This window comes from Hyperolius riggenbachi, chromosome 10 (genome assembly GCF_040937935.1).
Source record: "Hyperolius riggenbachi isolate aHypRig1 chromosome 10, aHypRig1.pri, whole genome shotgun sequence".
In the NCBI taxonomy this organism is placed as follows: Eukaryota; Metazoa; Chordata; class Amphibia; order Anura; family Hyperoliidae; genus Hyperolius; species Hyperolius riggenbachi.
Genome location: NC_090655.1, coordinates 23983264 through 24009266, shown reverse-complemented (window position 1 = coordinate 24009266; position 26003 = coordinate 23983264). Strand labels below are relative to the sequence as shown.

The 26003-nt window shown below is 43.3% G+C and overlaps 1 protein-coding gene across 2 annotated transcripts in view; it reads right to left on the bottom strand.

Annotated features, from left to right (window-relative positions):
* Nucleotides 1-26003, bottom strand: part of INPP5A (inositol polyphosphate-5-phosphatase A) — a 614694-nt gene that overhangs the window by 88409 nt on the left and 500282 nt on the right. For both annotated transcript variants that reach the window (XM_068255129.1, XM_068255128.1), the window contains exons 10-11: nt 1739-1834; nt 793-867 (exon numbers count right to left, since the gene is read on the bottom strand). In XM_068255129.1, coding sequence (XP_068111230.1) covers nt 793-867; nt 1739-1834 — 171 coding nt within the window. The remainder of the gene's footprint in view (nt 1-792; nt 868-1738; nt 1835-26003) is intronic.

Genomic DNA, 26003 nt, shown 5'->3' with positions numbered 1-26003 from the left:
CACGTGCCTTCCTATAACGCACACGTGCCTTCCTATAACGCACACGTGCCTTCCTATAACGCGCCAGTGCCTTCCTATAACGCGCCAGTGCCTTCCTATAACGCACACGTGCCTTCCTATAACGCGCCAGTGCCTTCCTATAACGCACACGTGCCTTCCTACAACGCACACGTGCCTTCCTACAACGCACACGCGCCTTCCTACAACGCACACGCGCCTTCCTATAACCCACACGCGCCTTCCTATAACGCACACGCGCCTTCCTATAACGCGCCTGTGCCTTCCTATAACGCACACGTGCCTTCCTATAACGCACACGTGCCTTCCTATAAAGCACCAGTGCCTTCCTATAACACACCAGTGCCTTCCTATAACACACCAGTGCCTTCCAATAACGCACCAGTGCCTTCCAATAACGCACACGTGCCTTCCTATAACGCACCAGTGTCTTCCTATAACACGCCAGTGCCTTCCAATAACGCGCCAGTGCCTTCCTATAACGCGCCAGTGCCTTCCTATAACGCGCCAGTGCCTTCCTATAACGCGCCAGTGCCTTCCTATAACGCGCCAGTGCCTTCCTATAACGCGCCAGTGCCTTCCTATAACGCACACGTGCCTTCCTATAAAGCACCAGTGCCTTCCTGTAACGCACACGTGCCTTCCTATAAAGCACCAGTGCCTTCCTGTAACGCACACGTGCCTTCCTATAACGCACCAGTGCCTTCCTATAATGCATAAGTGGGCTTAGGGAAAAAAAAAAGATCTTAAAATGATTACAGCATAAGCACTTACCGCAGTCCCATTGTTATCTCTAAAAACTTCCTGATTAAAATAATCAAATAATTTCTTTTCTATTTGTAGCACGACCTGGAAGGAAAGAAAAGAGAAGGTGAGGTTAATATCTGTTCCCTAAACCTAATTCTCTCCACAAATACCTTATAAACAGAGAACATATCTTGAAAACCGTATTTTGCCTACAGGGGACATTAACAGCTCTGGCAATGCTTCGGAGGCCACAAGAGAAGACTGACCGCACAACCCACCAGCAGAGCTGGGACAAGGTCCTCCAGCACCCAGGGCTGAGACACCAAAATATGCCCCTCCATCCCTCCCACCCCAGCCGTCACACACTGATTGCTATTAGACTAAGAGGGCCACAGGGCCCCCATCACCTTAATCTCCAGTTATCTGGCTAGCAGTCACTGCCATGTATACCCTTTTCTCATTTCTCTCTGCTACAAACACAATAGGTGAAGGCTAGCTGAGTGAGTTGTGCACCCCCTGCTACACTGCGCCCTGAGGCTGGAGCCTCTCTTTCCTCTGCCCCAGCCCTGTGCCCCCTCCCACACTACGCCCTGAGACTGGAGCCTCTCTCGCCTCTGCCCTGCCCCTCCTACACTGCACCCTGAGGCTGGAACCTCTCTTTCCTCTGCCCCAGCCCTGTGCCCCCTCCCACACTACGCCCTGAGACTGGAGCCTCTCTCGCCTCTGCCTCGGCCCTGCCCACCAGATACCCATATTATTATTTATAAGCATCAGCAGCCATAATAGATGAGATGCTAATGATTCTGAGTTGATGCAAATTGTATGCAGCATGGAAATGGTCCAAAAGCAACAGCTGTTGGCTTTGGTTGGTCTATCTCCATAAAATTAGTATCAAATCAGATTGACTGGCATCTGACTTCTTCTACCTCTTATATCTTTACAAGTTTACGATAAACGTGCACAGATCAGTTACCTTGCGATCATTCTCAGATTCATGAAATATCAGCTTGTCTATCGTGTTGCTGTCAGACGAGTGGACTGTTTGCATTGTCGTTTTTGCACAAAGTGTCTGTGAAGTAAAAAAAACAAACAAAACAAAACAGTTTAAACAAGAATTCTCAAAAAATGCTGTTATATAAAATAAAAAACAGAGCAGTAAGGTAGATAACCGCAAAATAAAAACTTCAGCTAGTTCTAGATTACAAGCGAGTAGACAGATTTATAGCTACTAGAAATCCCACCATGTAGCATCAGAAGAGATGGTATGATGGTATTGATGGGGGGGTTTACTTAAAACCACTTATTCAATAAAGGAATTGTACTGATATTACTAAGAGGTAAAAAAGAGCACATCTAAAAGCAGTAGCTTTGTTAAAATGGCTTAAAATGAAGCCCTGATCAATAACGTTATGTATTTATATTTTAGAGCAGAACTAAAATCAGTAGCACAAGTTGTCACTGTCATTCGTAGTCCCTATTACTGTACTCAGTGGGTGCAGTAAAAATATCAAGTATAATGCATTACGGATTAGGGCTCCTTTTGAAAACACCAAGAAACCTGCAGAAATATCAGGTCAACAAAATGTTTCCAACAAACTTAGATTTGCCTTAAAGTGAACCTCCGGACTAAAAATCTACTCAGCAGAACTGAAAAGGCTTGGTGTTTCTTTAACAGTTTCACAGCATCAGAACTTTGTTTTTCTTACCCAAGCATCATTTTTAGCTGCATTTTTATCTAAGCTCCACCCATTAAAGAAAAAAAGCGCCCGGGCTTTTTTTCCCTGATGCTGTGCAGAGCATGATGGGATTTCCTATGTTGTTGTTCACGTTGCCTAGCAACTGGGAGGGGTGATCAGCACACAGGACAGTTGGAACTGTGTCTCATGCTCCCTGTCACCTCCTTTCAACCAAAAAGATGGCTGCCATCATGAAATCAAACATTTGCCTGTTCTTTCAAAACAGTGTGGGCAAGAGATTATATTACCTATCTATTTTAATTAACATAATAATGTAACTTAATGACAGTATGTTTGTTTAGGCTGGAGTTCCTCTTTAAGGAGGCCCTGTAGGCGACTTATAGCAGACAGTGACATATAATAGACTTCAGTAAATTAATCAGGATATCCACTTTTATGGCAATTTGTCTGGTTTCAGCATCATCCCTATATCTGTATATTGCTGTATACAGACTGTAGCCCCACCCTTCCAGCGAGGTTTAGCCTAAGCTATTTAGCTATGCAAAATTCTCCTCCCAGAGCATTCTGGGGGACCAGGTATACAGGTGTAACTTAAAAAATCTGAATATCGTTCAAAAATCCATTTTTTTCAGTAAAAATCTTCAAGAGGTGAAATACATGAAAAACCGGCACTCATTACATGTAAAGCGCGATATTTCAAGCCTGTATTTGTTGTAATTTTGATAATGGCTTACAACTTATGAAACCCCCCAAATCAAAATCTCAGACCATTTGAATATTGTGAAGTTGTTCAATACTCAAGTCTTAAAGTAAACAAGAGCTGAACGAAGTAAAAAAAAAAAAAAAATGATCGATACTTACCCCGGCTGTGCAGTAGACCCGGACTGAAGCGACTGAGCTTATTACCGGGGCTTATCGTGGCTGAACGGGAGACCGCGGGAGGACGGGCTTATGCTGCCGGAGGAAGCTGCGGGTAAGTATTGATTTTTTAATTTTGTTCAGCTCTGGTACACTTTAACCACTTCAGTACCAAATTATTTTTCACATATCAACACTGCTCCCATTCATTCGCCAATAACATTATTACTAATAATCACACCTAAATGATCTATATAGTTTTTTTTTCAGGACAAATTAGGCTTTTATTGTGTGATAATTTTGTTTAGAGATTACCTTATTTTCAATGCATTTTAAAGAGACACTGAAGCGAAAAAAATATTATGATATTATGATTTGTATGTGTAGTACAGCTAAGAAATAAAACATTAAGATCAGATACATCAGTGTAATTGTTTCCAGTACAGGAAGATTTAAGAAACTCAAGTTGTTATCTCTATGCAAAAAAGCCATTAAGCTCTATGACTTACAAAGTCGTGGAGAGGGCTGTTATCTGACTTATTATCTCAACTGTTAGTTAACTATTTACTTTTCCTCTGGCAGAGGAGAGGTCATTAGTTCACAGACTGCTCTGAAAGAATCATTTTGAATGCTGAGTGTTGTGTAATCTGCACATATTCGAGAATGATGCAATGTTATAAAACCACTATATACCTGAAAATAAAAATATGAGAATATTTTCTTTGCTGCTAATCTTCTAGTAATTATTCATAGTACACAACCAATTCATTATATCATATATTTTTTTCGCTTCAGTGTCTCTTTAACCACTTAAGGACCGCCCCCAGCCGATGGGCGGCGGCAAAGTCCGGGCCCAAACGACCGCAATATGCCCATCGGCGGGGGCGGCTGCGGGAGTGGCTATGCGGCGATCGCGTCATTCGTGACGCGATCAGCCGCCGGGGACTGGCTCCGCCCACCGTTCGCTGTAACCCGCAGGACGTTCGGAAGCGCCGGCGGGTTACTAGCACCCGGATCGCCGCTGCACGTATGTATAATAGGCTTTGTATTGTATACAAAGCCTATTATACTGGCTGCCTCCTGCCCTGGTGGTCCCAGTGTCCGAGGGACCATCAGGGCAGGCTGCAGCCACCCTAGTCTGCACCCAAGCACACTGATTTCCCCCCCCCCTGCCCCCTGATCGCCCACAGCACCCCTCAGACCCCCCCTGCCCACCCCCCAGACCACTGTTTGCACCCAGTCACCCCCCTAATCACCCATCAATCACTCCCTGTCACTATCTGTCAACGCTATTTTTTTTTTTAGTCCCTAATCTGCCCCCTACTCCCTCCTGATCACCCCACCACCCCTCAGATTCTCCCCAGACCCCCCCCCCCCCCCGTGTACTGTATGCATCTATCCCCCCTGATCACCCATCAATCACCCCCTGTCACTGCTACCCATCAATCAGCCCCTAACCTGCCCCTTGCGGGCAATCTGATCACCCACCCACACCAATAGATCGCCCGCAGATCCGACATCAGATCACCTCCCAAGTGCAGTGTTTACATCTCTTCTCTCCTCTAAACACCCACTAATTACCCATCAATCACCCCCTATCACCACCTGTCACTGTTACTCATAAGATTAGACCCTAATCTGCCCCTTGCGGGCACCCAATCACCTGCCCACACCTCAGAACGCCCTCAGACCCCAGCCCTGATCACCTCGCTAGTGCATTGCTTGCATCTATTTCCCCCCTCACACCTTGAGACACCCATCAATCACCTCCTGTTACCACCACTGTTACCCATCAGATTAGACCCTAATCTGCCCCTTGCGGGCACCCAATCACCCGCCCACACGCTCAGATTGCCCTCAGACCCCCCCTTATCAATTCGCCAGTGCAATATTTACATCTGTTATTCCCTGTAATAACCCACTGATCACCTGTCAATCACCCTCTGTCACTGCCACCCATCAATCACCCCCTGTCAATGCCACCCATCAATCAGCCCCTAACCTGCCCCTTGCGGGTAATCTGATCACCCAACCACACCAATAGATTGCCCGCAGATCCGACATCAGATCACCTCCCAAGTGCAGTGTTTACATCTCTTCTCTCCTCTAAACACCCACTAATTACCCATCAATCACCCCCTATCACTGTTACTCATCAGATTAGACCCTAATCTGCCCCTTGCGGGCACCCAATCACCCGCCCACACCTCAGAATGCCCTCAGACCCCAGCCCTGATCACCTCGCTAGTGCATTGCTTGCATCTATTTCCCCCCTCACACCTTGAGACACCCATCAATCACCTCCTGTCACCCCCTAGCACACCTACCCATCAGATCAGGCCCTAATTTGCCCCGTATGGGCTCCTGATCACTCGGCCAAACCCTCAGATCCCCCTCAGACCCCCTTCCGATCACCTCCCCAGTGCATTGATTGCTTCTATTTTCCCCTCTAACCGCCCCCTGAGACACCCATCAATCACCTCCTGTCACCCCCCTAGCACTCCTATCCATCAGATCAGGCCCCAAACATCCTGTCATCTAAGAGGCCACCCTGCTTATGACCGGTTCCACAAAATTTGCCCCCTCATAGACCACCTGTCATCAAAATTTGCAGATGCTTATACCCCTGAACAGTCATTTTGGGAGTACCAATAAATTATTTTGATCTTACTAAACATTGAGGTGTAATCTGGTTTTTATGGGTGGTGAGTTGTGAATATATCTCCCCCCATTTTTATTCATTATGCTTTTACTCTTTTGGCGCCTCTGGTTTATATACTCCTAACAAAGCGATCCACCTAGGGTGGTAAGTATCTTTCCTACTTTTCTTCTACAGAGAGCGACATCTTATACCTGAGTGGGGTCAGGTACTAATTCTCCCCACCTGCACATGGAGTGGTTGCCTAGGGGCAACCCATGTTTGTGAGTATAACTAATTTACTTTTTATAATTTTAATCTGTTTGAATATACTACACAATTTGGGCTCTCGGTCTTTTGTTTTTGTTGTCTAAGTGCATTTTGAGAAATTTGGTTTCCAGACTACTCACAGTTTTGGGCCCGTAAAATGCCAGGGCAGTATAGGAACCCCACAAGTGACCCCATTTATGTTTTGTCAAAAGTTAGCGGAAATTGGATTTTTATTGTTTTTTTTCACAAAGTGTCATTTTTCACTAACTTGTGACAAAAAATAAAATCACCATACCCCTAACGGAATACCTTGGGGTGTCTTCTTTCTAAAATGGGGTCACTTGTGGGGTTCCTATACTGCCCTGGCATTTTAGGGGCCCTAAACCGTGAAGAGTAGTCTAGAAAACAAATGCCTCAAAATGACCTGTGAATAGGACGTTGGGCCCCTTAGTGCACCTAGGCTGCAAAAAAGTGTCACACGTGGTATCGCCATACTCAGGAGAAGTAGTATAATGTGTTTTGTGGTGTATTTTTACACATACCCATGCTGGGTGGGAGAAATCTCTCTGTAAATGGACAATTGTGTGTAAAAAAAAATAAAAAAATGTGTCATTTACAGAGATATTTCTCCCACCCAGCATGGGTATGTGTAAAAATACACCACAAAACACATTATACTACTTCTTCTGAGTACGGCGATACCACATGTGTGACACTTTTTTGCAGCCTAACTGTGCTAAGGGGCCCAAACTCCAGTGAGTACCTTTAGGATTTCACAGGTCATTTTGAGACATTTGGGTTCAAGACTACTCCTCACGGTTTAGGGCCCCTAAAATGCCAGGGCAGTATAGGAACCCCACAAGTGACCCCATTTTAGAAAGAAGACACCCCAAGGTATTCTGTTAGGTGTATGATGAGTTCATAGAAGATTTTATTTTTTGTCACAAGTTAGCGGAAATTGATATGTATTGGGGTTTTTTTTCACAAAGTGTCATTTTCCGCTAACTTGTGACAAAAAAAAAATCTTCTATGAACTCACCATACCCCTAACAGAATACCTTGGGGTGTCTTCTTTCTAAAATGGGGTCACTTGTGGGGTTCCTATACTGCCCTGGCATTTTAGGGGCCCTAAACCGTGAGCAGTAGTCTAGAATCCAAATGCCTCAAAATGACCTGTGAATAGGACGTTAGGCCCCTTAGCGCACATAGGTTGCAAAAAAGTGTCACACATGTGTTATCGCCGTACTCAGAATAAGTAGTATATTGTGTTTTGGGGTGTATTTTTAAACATACCCATGCTGGGTGGGAGAAATCTCTCTGTAAATGGACAATTGTGTGTAAAAAAAAAATCAAACAATTGTCATTTACAGAGATATTTCTCCCACCCAGCATGCGTATGTGTAAAAATACACCCCAAAACACATTATACTACTTCTCCTGAGTATGGCGGTACCACGTGTGGCACTTTTTTGCACCCTAAGTGCGCTAAGGGGCCCAAAGTCCAATGAGTACCTTTAGGATTTCACAGGTAATTTTGCGACATTTGGTTTCAAGACTACTCCTCACGGTTTAGGGCCCCTAAAATGCCAGGGCAGTATAGGAACCCCACAAATGACCCCATTTTAGAAAGAAGACACCCCAAGGTATTCCGTTAGGAGTATGGTGAGTTCATAGAAGATTTTATTTTTTGTCACAAGTTAGCGGAAAATGACACTTTGTGAAAAAAAAACAATTAAAATCAATTTCCGCTAACTTGTGACAAAAAAAATCTATGAACTCACCATCCTCCTAACGGAATACCTTGGGGTGTCTTCTTTCTAAAATGGGGTAATTTGTGGGGTTCCTATACTGTCCTGGCATTTTAGGGGCCCTAAACCGTGAGGAGTAGTCTTGAAACGAAATTTCTCAAAATGACCTGTGAAATCCTAAAGGTACTCATTGAACTTTGGGCCCCTTAGCGCAGTTAGGGTGCAAAAAAGTGCCACACATGTGGTATCGCCGTACTCAGGAGAAGTAGTATAATGTGTTTTGGCCCCATTTTGGAAAGTAGACACTTCAAGGTATTCAGAGAGGAGCATAGTGAGTCCGTGGCAGATTTAATTTTTTTTTGTCGCAAGTTAGAAGAAATGGAAACTTTTTTTTTTTTTTCACAAAGTGTCATTTTCCGCTAACTTGTGACAAAAAATAAAATCTTCTATGAACTCACCATGCCTCTCACTGAATACTTTGGGATGTCTTCTTTCCAAAATGGGGTCATTTGGGGGGTATTTGTACTATCCTGGAATTTTAGCCCCTCATGAAACCTGACAGGTGCGCAGAAAAGTCAGAGATGCTTGAAAATGGGAAAATTCACTTTTGGCACCATAGTTTGTAAACGCTATAACTTTTACCCAATCCAATAAATATACACTCAATGGTTTTTTTTTATCAAAGACATGTAGCAGAATAACTTTCGCGCTCAAATGTATAGGAAATTTTACTTTATTTGAAAAATGTCAGCACAGCAAGTTAAAAAAGTCATTTTTTTGCCAAAATTCATGTCTTTTTTGATGAATATAATAAAAACTAAAACTCGCAGCAGCAATCAAATAGCAGCAAAAGAAAGCTGTATTAGTGACAAGAAAAGGAGGTAAAATTCATTTAGGTGGTAGGTTGTATGAGCGAGCAATAAACCGTGAAAGCTGCAGTGGTCTGAATGGAGAAAAAGGCTCTGGTCCTTAAGGGGCGAAAAGACTGTGGTCCTCAAGTGGTTAAAGGAAAAAGTAGAGAAGAAAAACACACTATTTTTCCATTTACATCCATTATAGCTTTAAAATAAAAAGTGCAAACTAAGTGAAACCCACTCATTTTATTTGCTTATTCATCCTCGTTATAACATTTAGATTATGTTCCTTGCACAATGTATGGTGACAATATTTTATTTGAAATTGTATTTGAAAATAAAGGTGTTTTTGTTTTCTCATTGTACACTATTGATGATTATAAAACCTTATTTGCAAAAATAATAATAGTATACCCTCATGGCATGCATGTTTTAAAAGCCAAATTTCTAAGGTAACGATATATGTTGTTTCTTTCATATTCTGTCACTTTGTTTTCATTTTACAAGTATTTTATTTTGGTACAGAATATGCAAAAATGTAATTGCCTTTGATTCAGTTTGCAACTAAAAACAATACAAAAGACATGGGCCTCAACCCTAAAACGCTATTCTACTACTTATCATGGTTAAAATGTTACTACATGTCTTTTGTAGTTTTACTAAAACTTTTCCAAATTTGATCATCATTTAGAAAATGACTTTTTTATGTTGGATTGAGTTTGTCCGTACCTATTTTTAGGTGATGTGTGTCCAAGCTTTAAGACCCACCAAAATGTATTCAACAACTTGTCTCTGTTAAAAATACCATATGTGCCTCGTTTAGTAAAAACTGATGGTGCACTCTCCACAAATACACTGGACGTTTATAAACGCCCAGTTGTCATTAAAGTTAATTACTGAAATACAATGACATTTTCACAATATTCTAATTTTTCGAGTTGCACCTGTATTTTGTACTGGCTCCAGAATTCTCAGTAAAGAAACATTTTGCAGAGCTGCACCTGACAGGTAGTGATGGTCAGGTCTAGAACTCATGCAGAAGCATGTGATCAGTTTGGTCAGGTGATATATTTATGCAAGCCTCTGATTTGCTAGCCATGATCATGTGCTGAAGCAGGATGTGATCACAGCCAATCAGAGCTTTCCTTTTGCAAATCACATGCTTCTCCATGACTTCTCTAAACATGACCTTCACTACCGACAGGACTAAAGACGGCCCCACCAATGATACATTTCAGAATGTAAATCAGGGAGAGGAGAGATTTTACAATGGGCAAACATTGACTTAGGGCTGGAATCAGAATCATTTTATTTCACCAAGCATGAGGGGTCATGCCCGGAATTGTTTTTGGCACAATACAATAGCTCAGAAAGAATACATAGAGAGACACACAACAGACATCAGATTAACATTACATTGTAATACACATCACATTCCCAGTGTGTCACTGAGATGTCTAATAGTTAGTCTTGTGGGCTGGTCGGCTGTTCAGCGGTAGCACCGCCAGCCTCGCCGTTCGTTAGAGCTTGCTTGATGGCAGAATGTGGAGGGAGTTTAGGAGGCTGACTGCCGAGGGGAAGAACGAGTTCGTGTTTCTCGTGGTCTTAGTGGAGATGGCTCGTAGCCTCCAGCCCAAGGGCAGGATGCTGAAGTAGCGGTGGCCTGGTTGTGAGGGATCATTTGCAATCCTCAATGCCCTGGTTTTAAGTCTTCTGTTGTATAGTAGGGCAAGTGAGGGGAGGGGGCACCCAATGATCCTCTCTGCTGACCGGATGACTCTCTGTAGTTTGTCCCTATCATTGACAGTGGCGCCAGCATACCACACCAGGATGGAAGAGCAGAGGATCGACTCAATGGTGGCGGAGTAAAAGCTGGTTAGAATTTCTTGAGTCATGCCGAACTTTCTCAGCTGGCGGAGGAAGAACCCACTAGAGCGCATTTTTGAGCATTTCGGGAGCACTTTAAATTGCTAGCGATCACTTTAAACGCTCTGCTAATGTAAATATATGTAACAAATTCCCCAATAGTGATTGCGATTAGCAAAATAGCAATCGCAGGAAATGCAGCATTTTGGGAGTGTTTGCGCTTCAATGTAATGTACTGAAACGCTGGCAAATCGCTCATGAATCGCTACACATAGTGATTTGGGTGCAATTTTAAATTACTGCAAACTGCAACAAAAATGATAATAATTTGACCAATCAGAATTAAAAATGCTAATTGCAAATCGCTATCACAATCGCTGGCAAAAAGCTCACACTTTTTAAAATCGCTACCAAAATCGCCGGAAACCGCTCATGAAATCACTTACAAAACGCTCAATGAAAATGCCAGCGATTGCCCTAACGATTTGTAGTGGGTTCCAGGCCTCAATCATTTATAAATATTGATAAAAAAATAAAATAAAAAAAAGCAATTTAATTAATTTTGCTTGTCTAGAGACAGTTCCTCTCTAATGTAGACGTGATATACAACCAAATAAGACGTAAGAAAAACAACCCCAGTAGCAGGCTTGGCACCTCTCCAAGGCTAATAGTTTAATAGTAGAGCTCTATTAAGAGGTGATTAATATGTTTTGCGGAATAAATTATCTGCGTAGACAAATGACTGGATAATGCGGTGTAACCGGCGCGGACAGAACACTCGGTGGGTGTGGAAACGCATTGTCGATTTATTTCAAACAATCTCTTCTTTCAGTAAACAAAATCTGTGTCGAATTTAAGGAAGGCCGCTCTCTTCAGCCATCTGCGTCTGCCCACACTTCCTAATGCCCAAATGCAAAAACATCCCGGCCCTTTTCCCAAGTGCCCCCTTCCTCTGTGACGCTAGAGATTGAAATTCAAAGCACAGTTTAAGCTAATCGGGTCAAAAAAGAAGGCCTTTCGGACTTGGGTGTCACAAATCAGTCTGGCCGCCTTTAAACAGCACACCAGATTAGAACAAGCATTAGGACAAACCGGAGGGGTAAACCGGACACTTTCTAAAGCTGGTTTCTAAAGCCCTAACAAATCGCTCCATCTTTCACTCATTTAAACTTTCCAAATGAGGGTCAATATGCTCTCCTACCATCCAAATGCTAATGCGCTTAAGTGCACTTAAGCAGCTTTGCAGAGTGAAAAGGCCAAAACAAAAAAAAAAGGCATTAGAAAACACAGGGGAGAGAAACTCATGGCACAGCCACCCGGCATTGTCGCCATCCCAAAATGTTGGCAATTGAAGAAATTCATGATTTCTGCACTTTAAAAGAATCTGCATTGGGAGTCTTTTTTTCCCCCTCCTCCCTTTTCAGCTTCGCCCAATTTATCCCTCAAGTGGTGACAAATAAAAGTCCTCAAACTCTCACAACCAAACAAAAAAAAAAGGAACCACACAAACAGCGGGCACAAACAAGCAAATAAATGTTTTGACAGACAAAAATGGGCACCATTATCCCGCGGTTCATTTCCTACACAATTGGGGGAACCGTTCTTTTCAGTCGCTGAAGTCGCGAGCACCCAAGCAGAACATTTTCAAGGGCATAAGCCTCTTTATCAGGAGAGTTTCTTTAAACTTTTTAATGAAATCAAATTAATATCATTGTTGGATATGCAGCGGAACAATATGGGGATAATATCTTTTGAGAAAAAGTTGGATGCGGCCGGCCCGTACTGGAATAGATTAAACCTCAAGTGACTGCCTTCTACATTTTAAATAAAACAGCCGCTTTCTCCGAGCACATGTGAAGCATAAACCCAAAAAGTCTGGTGTTTCGTTACTTCGCATTAAGGCACAAAAAAAAGCGCAATGATGAATATGAGGCTCTGTGTATGCTTTAAAAGTGCTGGACAGGAAGTTCCTGTTTTCCAGCTTAGTTTAGGATGTGGATCAGAGGAAGTGCTTTACTGTTGCATTCTGGGTAGGACATGTAACCAGACATGTAACCAGACTCAGTCTTAAAAACATGAAGCTCTAGGAAGGCACTGGTTCTGTCCAAAGACTAAGGATTTGCAAGACTAAAAAACAAAACATAAGGTTCCATGCTGTATTCATTTTGGTAGAGGCCAGACAGGTAACAAGAAAACTAAGTGGGTTGAAAACAAAAACAAAAAAGCAAACAACAACAAATTCCTGTTCAAATACGAACCAGCCTCAGTGTTAGTATTATAATTTGTATTTATAGAGCGCCAACATATTCTGTAGCGCTGTACAACTTCCTGCCAGTCGTCCTCCATCACCCATATGTCTGCCCTTCCTGCAAGTGCAGTACCACATGACACCAGTGACATCAACACACAAGCGCCTGTTGCCACGTGGTACGGGCACTGGCTGTAAAGGCGGACAGGGGGGTGGCGGCGGAGGAATGGTGGATCGGCCACGTGTGAAAGATTATTCTGCATATCCGATCCATGCTTTCAATAGATTTCGACCCACAGCCAAATAAATCATCGATCAGGTGGACATGTGCCACTGATTTTCATCCTATACGATAAAGTTATCGAACCAAATGGTTGATTGGGCTGCAAAATTGGTAGATGGCAACTAAACTAGCTTAACTAACCTTAAGTTAGGGAAAAGCACAACAGGTACCCTGGAGAACTAGACTTGTCTCTAACTGATGGAATACAATAGAATTGGTACACTTATGTATCAAGATAAGAACTACAACATAAGTATGACCAAGAGGAAGACCTTCAATTAAAAACAACTTTAATTTACAATGGAAATACGCAGCGATTTACTGCTCATGGCCACACAGGTTGTCTGTGTTGGTACGACAGATAGCTGAATAAAGGAATTAGCAGCTGCTTGGGGGGGTTGAGCAACAACAAAAAAAAGCAGAGAGCTTGAAGGAAGAACACTTGAGAACTTAAAAACCCAAATCTGATCAAAGAATCCACTAATGAGATCACAGACTAACACTACTCATAAATAGCATCACACAATTGACATCTTAAGAGTCTGGGAAAATGGCTTCCTTCAACATCAAAAGAGGAGTAGAACAGGAAACCCTGAAGAAAGAAGACACCGCTTTAGTAAATCGGCAGCTTTCTTCACTGATGGTCTGCAGATTGGTTGCGTAAAACTGGCTAAAAGAAAGATGAGGTTTGGCCTCCTGAACATTGCTTCATCCACGAGGAACTCTTCGGTTATGTATTTATTAGCCAAGCCTATCGATCGCTTTCCTACACAATACTGCACAACCTCAGGAAGACCAGAGCGTCTGAGCCAGTCTCATCACATGGAGGTCACCTGTAGAAGTTACAGGAGTGTAGAGTTCCCTCTCCCTCATCCTATCAATGACAGAAATAATACTGAATTACCAGTTTGCACAAAAACACCCTGCCGGAGTCATATATAAAACACACACACACACACAAAAAAAGCAGTGTTGGTCCTACTGAAAAAAAAAAAAGGACAACACGTTTTGTAGGATCTTGTCCACTTCCTCAGGTCAATCTGATTAAAGTGCCTTAACTGTCTAGCTGTGCTAGTGCTTTTAGTTTTTCCCTGAAGAACTTCCAAGACCAACCAGTTCCTATATAGCGGTTTTGGAAAACCCAGTGGGGTCGGTTATTTCCCCGTAGGCTCTAACAGCGGTTACAACCCATCTTTGTGAGTATAATTATAAATCTAGATAGATCAATTAAAGAGGAACTTCAGCCTAAACAAACATACTGTTATTAAGTTACATTAGTTCTGTTAATTAGAATAGATAGGTAATATAATCTCTTACCCACCCTGTTTTAAAAGAACAGGCAAATGTTTGTGATTCATGGGGGCTGCCATCTTTGTCATGGGGGCAGCCATCTTTTTGGTTGAAAGGAGGTGACAGGGAGCATGAGACACAGTTCCAACTGTCCTGTGTCCTGATAACCCCTCCCAGCTGCAAACACTTGACTTCAAATGTCAAATTCAAAATGTAAAAAAAAAAAAAAATTGCACCAAAACAGCAGAACGAGAACAACAACATCAGAAATCCCATCATGCTTTGCACAGCATAAGGTGAAAACTGCCCGGGCAGTTTTCTTCTCTGCAGCTAAAAATGAGGCTTGTATAAGAGAAACAAAGTTCTGATGCTGTGAAACTGTTAAAGAAACACCAAGCCTTTTCAGTGCTGCTGAGTCGATTTTTAGTCTGGAGGTTCACTTTAAGTTATCCAGCGATACTGCACCATTGGGAACCTGGTATTTTCTTTTTTTAAGATAATCCTGGTGTTCCAGTGACCATTGGGAATTACGGTCTCTTGAGTTTGGAAAGAACGTTCTCAAAGTTCCAGAATAAACAGGCCTCACCTGCATGATTTATTGTAAAAGCAGATGTATTATAGTGATATGCTGCCAATCTGGCAATCCGAATGTCTTGCTGAGAAGAGAGGTCACAAGAAACAGACTGTCCTGAGCTGACAGAAAGGATGCAGTAACTTCGATAGCCACTATTTACCACTGTGGGAAACAGAAAAGAACCTTCAGATAGCTAATGTTCTATCACCTCAGGTTCCATTCCTGTCAGCCAAGCCAGAAAACTCAGACTGCGAAGAGTGCAGATTCACCAAAACTGGACAGTTTCAGAAACTGGAAAAAAAAAGTTTGATGAATCTCGATTTCTGATGGTGGGGTTTGCATTTGGCATTGACGGCATGAACCCATGAAGACAACCTACCTTGTACCACAGCAGGCCATGCTGGTGATGGTCTGGAATATGGTCGACCTTTATTCCCTTGTAGGGATTGAGAGACAGTTGGCGCCTATACAGGTGTCACTAGTAAAAGGGCTAACAATGTGTCTGTTACTATGGCTGTGGAGAGAATGGACAGCACACAGCATATGATGGGGTGGCTTCTCGAGGATAGGGTAAATGGGAAAACAGAATGGTCGAAGATTGGATATCGCTAAAGATCTGGCACAGTGGGGTTTTTTTAGCCGTAGGTGGAAAGCTCTCGTAGATACACTAGATTCTTTCTAGACTCTCGTCCAAGGTGGTCTTCATCATGCTTCCTGGCATAGTTTAATCTATCACGTGTACTTTTCTTTAGATTGGTAACCTGAATATATGCAGGTAAGAAAGCCACACACTGTATGATGCAAGCATGTCAGCACAGATTGTGATCTGAAAGGAATGTTATCACCCTGCGATATCCACAGAAGAAAGGAGGTTGTTTTGAGGCCGAAGGAAGACATTGACAAACACTCTATAGTAGTAGAATGTTCTCTTATAGAGATAGTCAATGGGACGCTAATAGTCCAGCTTACATGGAAATGTAATGACAATTGTACGCTGCTGCTTGGAACTGGACCAATCAATTTACTTCCTGATGATTTTGATTGGTCCAGTTCCAAATGGCAGATACTTCGCATTCTGTTCTGTTTGCAAGCAAAAAATTATTAACCTCTCCCTGACCATCTCTTTTCCTTTATAAAGTGCTCAGTGCTGTGTATATTGCAAACTATTATCAATTTTTATATAGCACCAGCAACTTCCGTGACACTGTATAATAAAATACAGGGTATAAAAATACATAATAAACAATACAACGGTTAACAATACAGGCCAATGGTGGATTACAGCTGATGCAATGAACAAATCAACTATAGATTTTCAAACAGGCATGCATAATACACAGCATTGAGAGACAGAAAGGAAGGAGAGAGCCCTGGCTACTCAGCCTTACAGTCTAAAGGGTTAAGGGATAGGACAATAGCTGAAGGGAAGATGGTAAAACGGTGGTTAGTGGACGAAAAGTGTACTATGTAGGAGAGTATGCTTACCTGAAGAGGAGAGTTTTCAGGTTTCGCCTAAAAAGGCTAAGTGTGGGTGAGTGGCAGATGTTATTATTATTATTTAGTATTTATATAGCGCCGACATATTACGCAGCGCTGTACAGTGTAGATATATATTGTCTTGTCACTAACTGTCCCTCAAAGGAGCTCACAATCTAATCCCTACCATTGCCATATGTCTATATTATGTAGAGTAAGTACTGTAGTCTAGGGCCAATTTTTAGGGGGCCAATTAACTTATCTGTATGTTTTTTGGAATGTGGGAGGAAACCGGAGTGCCCGGAGGAAACCCACGCAGACACGGAGAGAACATACAAACTCTTTGCAGATAGTGCCCTGGCTGGGATTCGAACCAGGGACCCAGCGCTGCAAGGCGAGAGAGCTAACCACTACGCCACCGTGCTGCCCATGTTGAGATGTGTTGAGGAAGTTCCAGGGGAGGAGAGAGGACCGAGAGAAGTCTCGTTAGCGGGGGAAAAAAAAGCAGTGGCATAGCAATAGAGGATGCAGAGTTTGTGACAGCAACATGGTCCTTGGCCCAGAGGGGCCCTGGAGTGTCCTCTGTCAACCCCAGTATTATCTTTTAATTGGTCCTGTGCTAGTAATAATCCTTTCTATAGATCAGGGGTCTCAAACTCGCGGCCCGTGGGCCATTTGCGGCCCTCGATACAATATTTTGTGGCCCTCGCCGGCAAAAGCTTCCTTATAGCTCGCTTCAGTGCTCCCAAGTAATCCGCCGCATCACTGCCGCTAAACGAGGGCTGCAGAGCCCCCAAATCGCCCGGGGGGCAATCCGCCGGCATTTCCTGGAAGGGGCAGAGCTTTCAGCTTTGCCCCTCCTGATGTCAATCGTCACACGGATCGCCGCCTCCTCCCGCCCCTCTCTGTGAAGGAAGAGTGAGAGGGGCGGGCAGAGGCGGCGATGCGCCGCGATTAATTCCTTATGCGGCCCAGCCTCATCCTGACTTTGCCTCCGGCGGCCCCCAGGTAAATTGAGTTTGAGACCCCTGCTATAGATGCTTTGAATAGTAGTAAACATTACAAACTGTTTCCCATCCCATGACCAAGTTTATGGATCATGCTGATCTGAGGCTGTGAGAGGTGTGATGCAGCTTCAGCAAGTCCTTCATGTCTCCAGGGCCCAAATTGTGTAAGGATTTGAATGTCAACAGTCCAATCTTGAAGAGTATTCTGCATTTTACAGGTAGCCAGTGCAGTGAGCGAATGTGTAATGTGACAGCGGTGAGGCTGGTTCGTTAGTAATCTGGCAGCAGCATTCTGCACTAATTGCAGGCGGTACAGGTCCTTGTTTGGGAGCCCTGCATAGAGGGCATTGCAGTAGTCCAGTTGTAATGTGATGAAGTAGTGAACTAGAGTTGGAAGATCCTCTGGGGGAATGAGATGCTTAATTTTTGCAATGTTCCTCAGATGAAAGTAGAATATTTGACTACAGCTGAGATTTGGTTTCTGACAGAGACCGACAGAGGGGGATAGGGCTGGAGCAGCGGGTTGCATGCAGTGCAGATGGAGGCTCTAGGAATTAAAATCAAAACTTCTTGTTAAAAAAACATGTATGGATAAACTAGTTTAGTTTATTTTGCCATTATCTCTCCTGCCAGTTCATTGTATTTCCTATTCCAAGAGGCGCTGCAATCATTTCTCAGGAACGAGCTGGGAGAATAGCAGCTAATAGCGCGATGGGAGAGAGCCTGGCCAGTTGTGTGTCCCATTTATCAGGCACTGATTGCGCTCATCTGCAGTCACACATTGCTAAATGCTTCCTGCAAACTGCCCGGCGAACGCAGAATGACAAGTGCAGATGTCAAAGGACCTTTCAGGGCGAGGTTAGTCCCAGCGACATACGAGCCATACCGCCCGGCACTTCCAAAACGCATTAATACCAGTCGGAAAGTTTTGCCAAAACTGATAATTAACCGTAACGGCCCGAAAATGAACGACTTTTCTGTGCGGGGAAAGATTAGAGGAAACGGCTCAATTAACTCGCTATAACATATTAGACATTGTGGATAACGCCAAGGCTTTTCCCGCCTCCTACAACCCAGAACGATGCACATAAACTATGAATTACCAATCATGTGAAATACGAAACTCTTCTTTCAACAATCATGAAGTTTTGAATCAGGATGCTAACATTTATTGGCTAACTTACAGGTAAACAAAAAGTAAGCTTTCGGCTCATAAGCCTTCTTCAGACTTTGTTCTTGTATATTAACAAGATGTTAAAACACACAGCTTATACACACTGGACATTCGGGGAAGAAATATCCTTTCACAAACATAAATAAATGTCATTAAATGTCTTAATTACAACTTCATAGGGATGCTAGCTAATTTAAGACAAATGGAGAAGTACAATTTTTTTAGACTACTATAATTTTTTTTATTGAAAATGAATTTTAAAGTGATACATGCAAACATGTACTGTGCCACTGAGAATAACCGTAAAGTATCACAGTTTTAAATTTAAAAGCAATAGCAAACACAAAGGAATTACAAAGACAGGTCAACTAGAGAAAAATACGATTAATCCTGGAAAAAGATTTACTACACTCTGTATATAGGCAGTTCAAATCGAATTTGTCTGATCTATGGAAACCTCGTTATCCAAAGAGCCCATACCGGATCAAAAATGTGGATGGTGGACTTAAAGCGGAATATAACCCTGCATTTCAACTTTGCTCTAAAACATTATTTACAGTATATTATATGCAACCAGCATTTTTTTTTTACTAGACCAGCATTGGAAGGGTTACACAGGGCTTTAAAGTTCCTTTAGATTTCTGCAGACGCATCCGAAGCTGAAATAGATACATTTTGTTTACATAATGTATCTAAGTGTTGAATGTGACTCATCTCTCTCACTGGGAAGGAGCTTGGACGACAGCCAAAGATTGTGTAACTGTTTATCAATAGATACATGTAACTAAATAGAATGTAACTATCTGAACTTCTGCATATCTCTCCAGGACCTTTAAACCTCTGTGTTTAACCCTTCCAATGTTGGTCTAGTAAAAAAAAAAATGCTTTTTGCATATAATATGCTGTAAATAATATTTTAGAGCAAAGTTGAAATGCAGGGTTATATTCCGCTTTAAGTGTAATTTGCTCCATATGATAGATCCACCAAATTTTGTGGAGAAGCCATGATGAGGGGGCATGGGCCCTTTCCAATGCTTAGTGATCTAAAATCTGTTGGCAGCACATAAGGGACACAAGTTTATCTTGGTGGCTATGAAGGCCGGGAGAATCCTTACTGAACAAAGCAGTTACTATATCTTTGGGCGCCAGATAACCCATAGTCCTAGTGATTTGAGGAAAACCAACTTCCTCTCGATTTAGAAATAACAGGACAGTTCCACCAAGTGTTCCATATCACCATTTAACAGAATTACAATGAAAACAATGCGGAGCCGGCAAGGCCTGGATTTTCGCCAATTTCTGAGGAGTAAAATAACAATGATACAATATTTTATATGCTTTCTCCTTAAAGGACACATGCGAGCAGGATAATAAAAAAAAAAAAAAAAAAAAATCTACTCACCAGGGGCTTCCTCCAGTCCCTTGCAGCTGTCCTGTGCTCTCGCCGCAGCTCCGTCCCCATGCTTGTGGCCCAGAGTCCCCTCCGTTGCGAGATGGCTACTGCGCCTGCGTAAGCAGTTCTCGTTGTTGCAATGACAACAGTCCGGATGTTGTCAGCGCAACTCCAAGACCCGCAGTAGATGACGACCTGGCGAGGTCAGTATCTGCACCGGAGGAGATTGGCAGCCACCAGAGCTGCGGCGTGGGCACAGGATGGCTGCTAGGGGCTGGGGGAAGCCCCGGGTGAGTAGATTTTTTCTTCTCCTCGGAGCTTCCCTTTAACAACTATATTTCCTGAGGTTTTAGCCATATTAACAAAAATATCAATCCATTCCTCAGGAGTTTCTAAGGTTAGGTAGTTCCCCCATTTTTACAAAGGAGGGGTGATAGGCGGGAGTGCTTCATACTATAACATAGCCTATAGGCGAGAGAACAGGCTCAATCTATCGGCTCCCTGTAGAAATTCATGCTCGACCTGTGATGGATCCCAATATGGGCATAATTTAAAAATTGTTGAAATACAGCTTCTGATTTGAAGATAGCAGAAGATAGGACCACATGTTTGCTAAAACATCACATACCACGGACTCTGGGTAATGAGGAGGCATCGTAAATCCAGAGTTCAAATGTAAGTAGGCAAAGTACATACACGATTTGTTACAAGCTAAAAAAAATTGTGGCATTTAAAACCCATCATAGCAGCCCAAGAAGTTAGAATCCTTCTACAGTTTTGAACCAATGTATAAATTCTGTCTCTTTGTTAGTCTTTCTTAGGCTCCCTGCACACTGCAAATCCGTTTTCCGATTCCGTTTCCGATTTTCCCTGAATACATTCAACAGAAAAACGGATCAAAAAACGCAGCATGCAGTAAAGATTAAAAATCTGAATCGGATGTAAAAACAGATTACGGAATCGGAAATGTATGCAGTGTGCAAGAGGCCTTTATGTGATTTAATACAGTGACAAGAAGATCGCTTACACTGTGTCCACGCAAACTGAAATAAGTGGGCAAAGTGGAATCAGTATATTTATTATTATTATTTTTTGCTGTTAATAGTGAACCTGTGGTGGTTCACACAGAGTTTGTCTCAGCCACTGCTACAACCCAATTAACATTCGTGCATGGACAAAAACATTGAAAACCATCCTTCAAAAGTATTCCTATAGACATATGTAATGTAAATAAAGACTGTATTTTATGTACTAACTACACTAGTAGTCCTTCCCAGATTCTCTCATTTCTCACACCATTTTCACATTCTTTCTAGACAAACTCCATGCAGAAAAACATTCATGACCAAAGAACCAAATCAAAAAACTATTGGCTTGAAGGAGGCATCTACATGTAACTATTTTCCTGTATACAGCGTTTTACTCCAGCTAACATCTGGTTAGGAGCTCATGGCCCTGTGGGTGACCTCAGGTAAGTTTGGCTCTTGTATATGTGGCACCAACAATGTCATTTATTTTGGGACATTGCATAAGCCGCTGGCTGTGAGTTTAGAGTCCCGGTACATTTTTTTGCTCTGTGTATTTGGCCAGCCTTGTGAGTTCCTCATAGGATGGTCATCAGTCTGATTCAGCCACTACCAATTTTGTGCCGTTTTAACCTCTCGATATATGCCTGATGAAGGGGACTAGTACTCTGAAAGTTTGCACAACTAAACTTAATCCGTTAGCCATTAAAAGGAATTACTTCTACAAAACTTTTTTTTTTCCTACCTATAGTACTTAATTGGCTAACACGATACAGAAATCCTTTTGTGGCTATCCAGGTATCATACTGACTCTCACACTTTGTAGGTTCTGTCCCAAAAACCACTGAAAATCACCCAGCTAATGACTTCTGTGTGTAGTATCAAACAACCCTTGCCTCAGCTCCTTATCCCAGTAACAGGGCCCCGCCGTGAATCTGCATTGATGACATTTTAACCAGTAGATGATTGGTTAAAACAATTGCCAACTCCCATTAGCATCTGTGACACCCCCCCCCCCCCTCCGATCTTTACGTGCTGTTAAATTCATCTGTCATTTGATCGAATGCCAATAGGCCAGAAATCTCCGCACACCTCCTGCGGTGACGGCTGACAGCAGCATTCTGTTTTACCATAGGAAAACATTAGTGTGCCCCTCTGTTTGGGCCATATAGGCTCTTTTAACTCATCTGCCTCCCTATTATTCACGGGCCGGGAGGACAAATTGCTCACACTGCCTTCTTTTCAGAGGCAGCCCAGCGCGCTAAAAATTGTCACTGAACAGAAACACAAGAAACAGGGGCATTAAAATTCATCTCTTTGGCCTCTTGACCTCTCGCCGCTGAGTTTGGCACACCCTGTCTTGAACTGGGGGGGGGGGGGGGGGGGGGGTGTAGAGGGAACACGTAGCACCCGATGGGGGAAAAGTTAGGCAGACCGACCGAGAGAATCTGGAGACAAGGAAATATCTCGGAGTCACGAAAAAAAAGGGCTACCAGATGCTTCATTGTCTTCCTGGGAGAGGCAGCTCTGAACATAGAGGGTGAGCGACCACATGGTACGCTGGGTGGAATAAGTAAGGCCATTGTTTCAGTGCAGCTCTGTCACTCTCCTGACTGCAGTACAAAGAGGTGTAAAGGCAAGATTTAATCCTGACTTTTCTCTCTCTCTCTAGTCAGCAGATTAAAACCAAACATGCCAGATGTCCGCAAGGCTGTTTAACATACAGGGAGCGTTTTTAATACTCTTAGAAGTAAATGCGGCATCTTCATTCTCCTCTCTATCTGCCTGTATAGACACCCAGAGGAAAGATGTAGCAAATGATCAGAGAGGTGATAGCCACACAGAAGTATGTTGAGGATGGTTAAGGGGATTCTTGTTCCGCCATCCATGTATACTTTACATGCCATGAATAGTCGTGCCGGTCCAGATAGCAGGCAGGGCTGTTCATAGTGACCAGCGGGCTCAGATAAAACTCCACCCCCCCCTCCTCTTCACGGCTACACACCGGTGAACCGCAACAATACTACTACTAAGCAACTGGGAATAGATCACAGGTAAAGCTCGTCTATCCAGATTGTGTAATGGTTAAGGGCTCTACCTTTGACACAGGAGACCACGGTTCAAATCTCAGCTCTTCCTGTTCAGTAAGCTGCACCTATTTAGTAAGGAGACTTCGGGCAAGATTTCCTAACAGTGCTACTGCTTATAGAGCGTGCCCCCTAGTGGCTGCAGCTCTGGTGCTTTGAGAACGCCAAAAGAAAAGCACAATATAAATGTCCTGTGTCTTGTCTTATCTACTAGTATATCTATCAGATAAAATGCGTTATTACTTTCAACACAATTGTCAGATATTTACCTTTCTTATGTTTATGATTTCCCCCCCCCCTATTTTTATTATTGTAACAATGGGCTGGGCAGCTGTGGCGACCAGCACCGTCACCGCAGCTGACTCCGTGCCCCTGGCCGCTTCTCTGCCCGTTCCTCCGGCGTCTAGCACGCCGAGGACGGGTCTGTCATTGGCTCATAGGGTCGCTGTCTCGCGCAGGCACAGACAGGACCTTTATGCTGGGAGGAGGCGCGTCAGTTGACCTGCTGGTTGGCTGACGTCAGAGGAGACTCACGGCGCCCCGGATTGGTTGCTCGGAAGGGGCGGGGCCGTGAGGTCTCCTCTGCTTCTTAAACCATCGCTGCTCACTCGCAACTTGTCTGCTGTTGCGAATACATCAGTGTAAGCGCTCAGACCTTAGACTAGTATCCGGTGTGCTTTGATCTGGGAGGAAACCAGGGATTTCACACAAGACTAGGACTATTGTTATATTGCTATTGTTGATTATCTGTGTATGATTCTGGCTATACTCTGACCTTGCTATTGCTTAACTATTCTGTGCCTCTGCCCATCTGATCTAGTTGCTGAACCTCTGCCTGATTATCCACTATTCTTCTGCCTGTCGATTCTACTCTACTCACCAGTGGGCCCTTGCCACTGGTGAGGTGCTCTGCGGCTAGTACCCACCAGCTCCTCTGGTGAGGACTAGCCAAACTTTTCTGCTACTGTGACTGATAGTACCTTACCAGCTCCTCTGGTAAGGTCTAGCCAAACTATACAGTCACTTTTGCAGATAGTACCTTACCAGCTCCTCTGGTAAGGTTTAGTCGAACTTTACAGTTATTGTTGCTGATAGTACCCACCAGCTCCCCTGGTGAGGTCTCTTTAAACTATCAGTTACTCTTGCAGCTAGTACCTACCAGCTCCTCTGGTGAGGTCTAGCGTTAATTACAGATTGTGCCCACCAGCTCCTCTGGTGAGGTCTAGCGTTAATTACAGATTGTGCCCACCAGCTCCTCTGGTGAGGCCTAGCCTTGTTGTTGCGGATAGTGCTCGACAGCTCCTCTGGTGAGATCTATTTATTCTACTGTGCACCAAACACCATACACCTTTATATATCTGCATTCTATACTTGCATTATTGGTGATACTGCAGATCACCACATAATCAGGTATAGAGTCTGTATTGGTGATTCTGCAGATCACACAATAATCAGACGTCTGAGTTGCTACACTACTCGTTATGCATTTATACAGGTCCAATGTCTTCTGCAGCACATTACAGAGTACATAGTCATGTCACTGACTGTCCCCAGAGGAGCTTACAATCTAATCCTACCATAGTCCTAGTCTAATGTCCTGCCATATTATTATTATGTATATATTATAGCACTGACCTCTTCTGCAGCACTGTACAGAGTACATAGTCATGTCACTGACTGTCCTCAGAGGAGCTCACAATCTTATCCTACCATAGTCATAGTCTAATGTCCTACCATATTATTATTATGTATATATTATAGCACTGACACCTTCAGCAGCGCATTACAGAGTACATAGTTATGTCACTGACTGTCCCCAGAGGAGCTCACAATCTAATCCTACCACAGTCATAGTCTAATGTCCTACCATATTATTATTATTATATATATTTCTATAGCACTGACCTCTTCTGCAGCACATTACAGAGTACATAGTCACGTCACTGACTGTCCTCAGAGGAGCTCACAATCTAATCCTACCATATTATTATTATGTATTTATATAGCACTGACATCTCCTGCAGCACTGTACAGAGTACATAGCGATGTCGCTGACTGTCCTCAGAGGAGCTCACAATCTAATCCTACCATAGTCCTAGTCTAATGTCCTACCATGTTATTATTATTATATATTTCTATAGCACTGACCTCTTTTGCAGCACATTACAGAGTACATAGTCACGTCGTGTAATGTCCCTAATAGCCTTATGGCCCTGTTTCCACTACTAAATGATGCGAATGCGGCTACCTAGTCGCATCACATCACTACCGCATCTCCCGATGCGGAAGTGTATTGGAGGAGATGGGACGCCTGTGCGGGCGAATGCGGCCGTGCGAGAATCTGCAAGAATCTCCGCACCGCTCCACACGACATGCACGCAGTGGAAACTCTTCCATTGCCGTGCAAGTGTTTCAGGACAACACTTCTAGTGGAAACGAGCCCTAAGTGTTCGAATTTGAGATTTTGCAAACCTGAATACTCCTGAACACCACACTGCAGCACCTGAGCAAGTGGACAGGGTCACGGGGAGTCCACTTACTCATACCTAACGTGCTTCCGATCCTTTTGGCTTGGAAGGAGGATGCATCGGAGTCACATGCAGTGTTTATCAGTGAACTTCCTGCGACCCCGTGCTTAGGTGTTGAAGGTGTGGTGTTCCCTAACAGTCTACTCTGGTGGGATACAATGAATTTAGCAGAAAGTTTCACCATGCAACTGCATATTCGCTTCAGTTCTAAAACTACATCAT